The following is a 5,847-nucleotide window of genomic DNA, read 5'->3' as shown; positions in this document are numbered from 1 at the left end:
TTGTGAATTTTGTTTGTAAATATATTATAGATCGCTATAGTCTTGTCATATAAATGTTAATATGAGCTCTTATTCAATTAATTAAAAACTTGTACATTTACTTTTTGTAGAAAGTGATTGATATTAATTTCAAAAAAAGTTCAAAATCATAGTAACTCTATAAATTACTCCAGTTCATTAATTTTTTATCAACACGCATGAACTAACGAGGAAAGAAAATGGATTTCATTTATTAGTTACACAACGCACGGAGGTAACGCAGGAAGCAACGCCTTGTTCTTACCTTTACTGGAAGATATAAGGTTTTAACGTATAATTTGATATTGAAACATAAGTGAAAAATTTGAAGAATTTAGGTGTACAAGTGTAAATATGGCTCTAGATTATTCCATTTTAAGCAGTATTTGTGTGGGTATTGTCTGCGTACAAATTATACACATAGTTCTGCCATGGCTGTATGCAAATATCATTGGTCCCACCTTCTTCGGACCGAAGATCAATTTATGCCAGATGGGAGCGTGGGCTGGTATGTTCAACATTTTTTCAAAATTATTTATTAAACTTATTAACCTCATAACTGATTAAATATAACTCTTGTATATATATAACTCTTGTTTGATACCTGATATTAACATAAGTGATAATACATTTTTTTTTCCTATTTTCAACCTATTTAAAACATTTTAAAATATTTTTGCAGTTAATTTGTCATATAATCCAAATATAACACTAAAGCAAAGAATCTATAGTACAAAGAAGTGCCACGCTCATACAAACGAAATACCCACTTTATTTTGCTGGTGGATTTATAATAAATCCACCCAACCTCATGCAACAATGTTCGATCGAGTCACAACTGGTATGATGACCAGTTCAAACCTATATGTGAGTCGAGTAAGGCTGACAAAAGCCCGACTGCATTCGTATTCAATCATACATGCAACCCTCTGTATTACATTATACGCATGTTTGTATGTTTGTTCGCTGTAAAATGTTCAAACGATCAAACAGCATTTCAGTGACGAAGTCAAAATTGTGTACATTTGATAAGTTTTTGAATTTAATAGCATATGAAACAAAATTACCTGTTTGATATTGTTATGAATTGTAGTGTAAAAATACATTACAAATTTATTTATGTCTCAAATCTGATTTTTCCATTCGAGGAAGCTTTATTCTTAAATATTGTCCATGCGCAATGTTTCCGAACCAATATCGAAATCACCAATTTTAACATTTCAATCCGGTGTAAATAGCATTTATGCGCTTCCTCAAACCAGGAAGCATTATTAGTGGATTTAGTGACTTCTATACATTTTTTCAATATAATTTTTCTTATTTTTCTAATATTTTTATTTTCTTTAAAATACTTTTCAAACACTTTTATATAAATCTTAAAAATATTTTTTAAAATAATCACAAAAAGTCACCAAAAATTCAAACTATTAAGAAATAGCTCCTTTTGAGGTAAAATATATGCACAAATGTGCAATAAAAACATACACATTAATATACTGCAGACTTAATGTCTCCAATATCACATTTGTACATACATAATGGTTTTTGTAGTGCATCATTTGTTGCAATAAAAAAAATAATATATTCTATTACTCTTTACTCCTATGATATGGGCCTTTCCAGTACAAGAATATAAAGCAACAAAGTATATCGAAAAATTATTTGAGGGATTTCTTTACCATTCACTTCGCTACTAATCAATGTATATTAATAAAATAGACAAATAAAAACAAGAAAGGCAAAAGAAACAGGCGTATAAAAACAATTGTGGGTTGCAATGAGTTTGAACTGAACATCATACCAGTTGTGACTCGATCGAACATTGTTGCATGAGGTTGGGTGGATTTATTATAAATCCACCAGCAAAATAAAGTGGGTATTTCGTTTGTATGAGCGTGGCACTTCTTTGTACTATAGATTCTTTGACTAAAGCTTAGTTCTTTACTTGCAGTTGTTACGGGTGCCACTGATGGAATTGGAAAGGCGTACGCCAAAGCGGTAAGTTTAAGGATCAATTATTTTTAAAATTATTTCAAAAACTTGATTAGATTACATTTTTGAAATGTGAACAGAATATGCGTTATTTCACTGTTGTAACTTTAATTCTGAGAACTTACTTAAGTATAAATTAAATTATGATTAAAGATTAAGCATTTGCTTAATGTCAGCATAACTAAAAGGTTTAAAACATTTATATACACTATTACTTGATAATAGTAAGACATAGACTCTCCTACTTAAGGTATGTTTACAATTCACTAAGAGAGCTAAATTTTATTTTCCTAGCTCGTGTCAATGGCTTTGTGACCAGTATTGAATGGTTATAGTGACAGGTGTCAAATTCTTAAGGGTATCACAATAGCCAGATTCACCAATATATTGAATCATTGCAACCTGTTGAAGATGCACAACGTAAATGCTTGGAACAACTTGAACGGCGTCAAGAGATCAGCACAGCAATGAAAATAGCAATTCTTCAAGATCTGCAGCAACTACTTTATGTCTTCGGACGGTCCCAGTAACCTAACCTAACCTAATCTACTCGATAATCATTCCGACGTTTTCCATTTTTTAGATATTCACGTCTAGTACATAATTGTGAACGTCAGTTTCTTTTAATTGCCTGACAATAAATAAATGGCACATATATTTTTACGATATATTTAGTTCAGTATTTTGAACTTCTTGCATAACTACACGTTATAATTGCAATAACTTATGATATCATTTTATTATAGTTGCAAAAATAATTTTATAATATAATCGATCGATCAATCAGCAAAATAACGTATTTGTGCAATTAGAAGCAAGATTAACATTGTAATATAATTTACAATTTAAAATCATTTTTCTTTTTTTTCCATAAATATACAAAAAGTAATGGGTCGTATTACGCAGACGATTAAATAATCGGTAATCACTACATTTGTTAAAATCACCGACATCATTTGCACCAGTGAAAGGACTAACCCTTATCATTAGTGCGTTTTAAATTTTATTTTAAGGCACAAATTTGAACAGAAGTTGCTAGTGAAATTACTTAGTGCTTGTGGATGCGCATTGGTTATTTATAATTTTTTCAATAGTCAATAGTCAAAAAGCCACCGCGCCTTACTGTTTTAGGTCCGAAGCATATATGAAGATAATTATAAATAACGATAATGAGTATGTGAGTAGGTTCGCATGCACCGGATCAGCCATGCAATTTTATGAACCGAAACCTTATCGTAAAATAATTTGACCCACAATTCAACCTCTGTTCGAAAAATACATGTTGACTGAAAAAATCGCTAAAAAACTATATTATTCCTAAACTATTGTAAGCAATTCCTCCCTATACAACAAACCGAAAGCTGCTAATTTCAGGAGTTAATAATCAGGAGTTTCGTCAAATATAAATAAAATAGTAACACCACCTTAACTATCAAAATAAAATATTATACCAATACCGCAACATAAAATTTGTGGTTTGTCAATTAATATTTACAAAATCTATATTATTACATTCTACAATTATATCCAACTGCACCTCTTCACATCCATGTGCAATCACAAGCGAAGAGGGCTGCTCTTAGAGTAATTACAAACAGGATGACAGATCTTGCAACCAACAGCAAAAAATCTGTTACTCTGGCTGCACAATTCCCAAAAACTGAAATGCCAACGGACAGGATGATTGTAAGGTATAACTTTACAAAAAACTTCAAAACTGAACTTGGCAACAAAAAGGATTGGGAAGACTTATCCAACACCCAAATAGTAAAAGAAAACATCATAACAAGGTATACAGACGGCTCCCTCACCAATGAAGGAACTGAAACTGGTGCTTAAGGACCAGACAAGAGATACTGGGAAGCACTGGGAAATAATGCACCTATCTTTCAAGCGGAAATACACGCGATAGATAAATGCGCCAGTTTCAACCTTGAACGTAACTACCAGAAAATCGTGAAATCGCAATACTGACTGACAGCCAGGCAGCTATAATGGCACCCATGTCCTGTCAGGTATCATCTAAACTGGTATAAGAGTGCATTGACAAGCTGAACATACTCGGTTGGAACAATCAGGTGCACCTAATATAGATTCCGGAACATGCTGGTATCCAAGGCAATGAAATGGCGGACAAACTTGCAAGAAGAGGCGCAACCCCAAGAATAATAAGCCCAGAACCATTCTGTGGTCTAGGCAAAGGAACTCTATCTATTCTTATGAATAGTGCAGAGAAAAAGAAAAAGAAAGAGAACTCTATTTGGAAAGGATACCAGGACTCTCACAATCTAAAATGCTTGAAAGATTGCATATCATAATCAAAAAACAACCTAAGAATTATTACAGGATTATTGACCGCTCACTGTAGATTGAATAATCACCTATCGAAGTTAGGAATTCAATCTAACTCAGACTGCAGATACCGTAGAGAAGAGAGAGAAACTACATACCATGTGCTTGGGGAGTGCGCGGCACTGATGCACAAGCAGAAGAAACATCTAGGAGGTTATATCATGGATCATAAAGATTCAAGACTAGGAAAGGTAGGCATTATACTGTCTTTCATTAAAGAAACCGGATTTGGGGAAATACTCTAACCCGAATAAGGGACACAATAGATCTTTTAGGTCGCAATGCAAAATCCTTTCTTTTCTTTTCTAATAATAACAATAATATATCCAACTGATCATTTTACATTATTTTTAGCTTGCTAAGAAGGGCATTAATGTGATTCTCATAAGTCGTTCACTATCTAAATTAGAAGCTGTAGCTAAAGAATTAAGTAAGTACATTATTCGTAAATCACTTTTCGTAAATCCAAAATATAGCTTTTCATATTTTCAGCTGATGCTTATAAAGTTCAAATAAAAATCATCGACATTGATTTCAAAGATGGTCCCCAAATATATCAGAAAATTGAAAAGAATATTACAGGTCTTGATATTGGCGTACTTGTTAATAATGTTGGCATCAGTTATTTATATCCAGAATTTTTTATCGAGTATATTACTCGTTACCCACAATTCTTACGTGATATTATATCAGTCAATATACATTCAGTTACTAATATGTGTGGTCTAGTGCTTCCCAATATGATTGCGAAGAAAAAAGGTGTTATCATTAACGTATCATCCTTTTTTGCAGTAATAGCCTCTCCTTTATTAAGTGTGTATAGCGGCACAAAGGTAAGTATAAATCAATAATATATGTATAAAAAACGGAATATTATTCCTCATAACTAATATATATAATATCGGCATTAGTCGTATACCTACATTCGTACTCTCTTCTACAGGCATTTGTGGATAAATTCAGTGAAGACTTACAAACAGAATATCAGAGTCAAGGAATTATAGTGCAAAGTTTACGACCGAGTTTTGTCATAACAAATATGACGCATAATCTCAAGCTTAACTTATTCGCTCCATCCGCAGAAGTATATGTAGATTCTGCTTTGAAAACTGTTGGTATTGCTGGTAAAACGAATGGTTACTTTCCACATGCATTATTGGCACTTTTTGCTTATTTGAGCGGTAATTATATCACTAAAATTGTGCATTTCAAAGAATTTTTAAGAATAAAATCTCTTCTGTCTAAATCAGAAAAAGAGATATAATTCCGTAATTTCGTAAGAAAACCACTGCATTATTTAAATGATGTGCACCTTTTGATAACTTCTGTTTTTTTGTTAATATTTAAAATTCATATATTATTTATAACATATAATAATATTGATGCAGATAATAGATAAATTTGCTGTGAATAACATATATATATATAATAATATATAATAACATATATAACATATATATATAAAACAGACATATTTTCTCTTTA

The 5,847-nt window shown here is 31.7% G+C and overlaps 1 protein-coding gene across 1 annotated transcript; it reads left to right on the top strand.

Moving 5' to 3' along the window:
* The first annotated feature begins 335 nt into the window (after positions 1 to 335).
* Positions 336 to 5,658, top strand: LOC119671401 (very-long-chain 3-oxoacyl-CoA reductase-A-like). The gene is made up of 5 exons (XM_038082017.1): positions 336 to 526; positions 1,970 to 2,016; positions 4,717 to 4,792; positions 4,855 to 5,195; positions 5,306 to 5,658. The coding sequence occupies exons 1-5, from the start codon at positions 373 to 375 to the stop codon at positions 5,624 to 5,626; spliced, it is 939 nt and encodes a 312-aa protein (XP_037937945.1). The 5' UTR covers positions 336 to 372; the 3' UTR covers positions 5,627 to 5,658.
* The last annotated feature ends 189 nt before the right edge of the window (positions 5,659 to 5,847 follow it).

The sequence above is a fragment of the Teleopsis dalmanni genome, chromosome 1, assembly GCF_002237135.1.
Source record: "Teleopsis dalmanni isolate 2A chromosome 1, ASM223713v2, whole genome shotgun sequence".
Taxonomy (NCBI): domain Eukaryota; kingdom Metazoa; phylum Arthropoda; class Insecta; order Diptera; family Diopsidae; genus Teleopsis; species Teleopsis dalmanni.
This window is presented reverse-complemented; position numbering and strand designations above follow the sequence as displayed.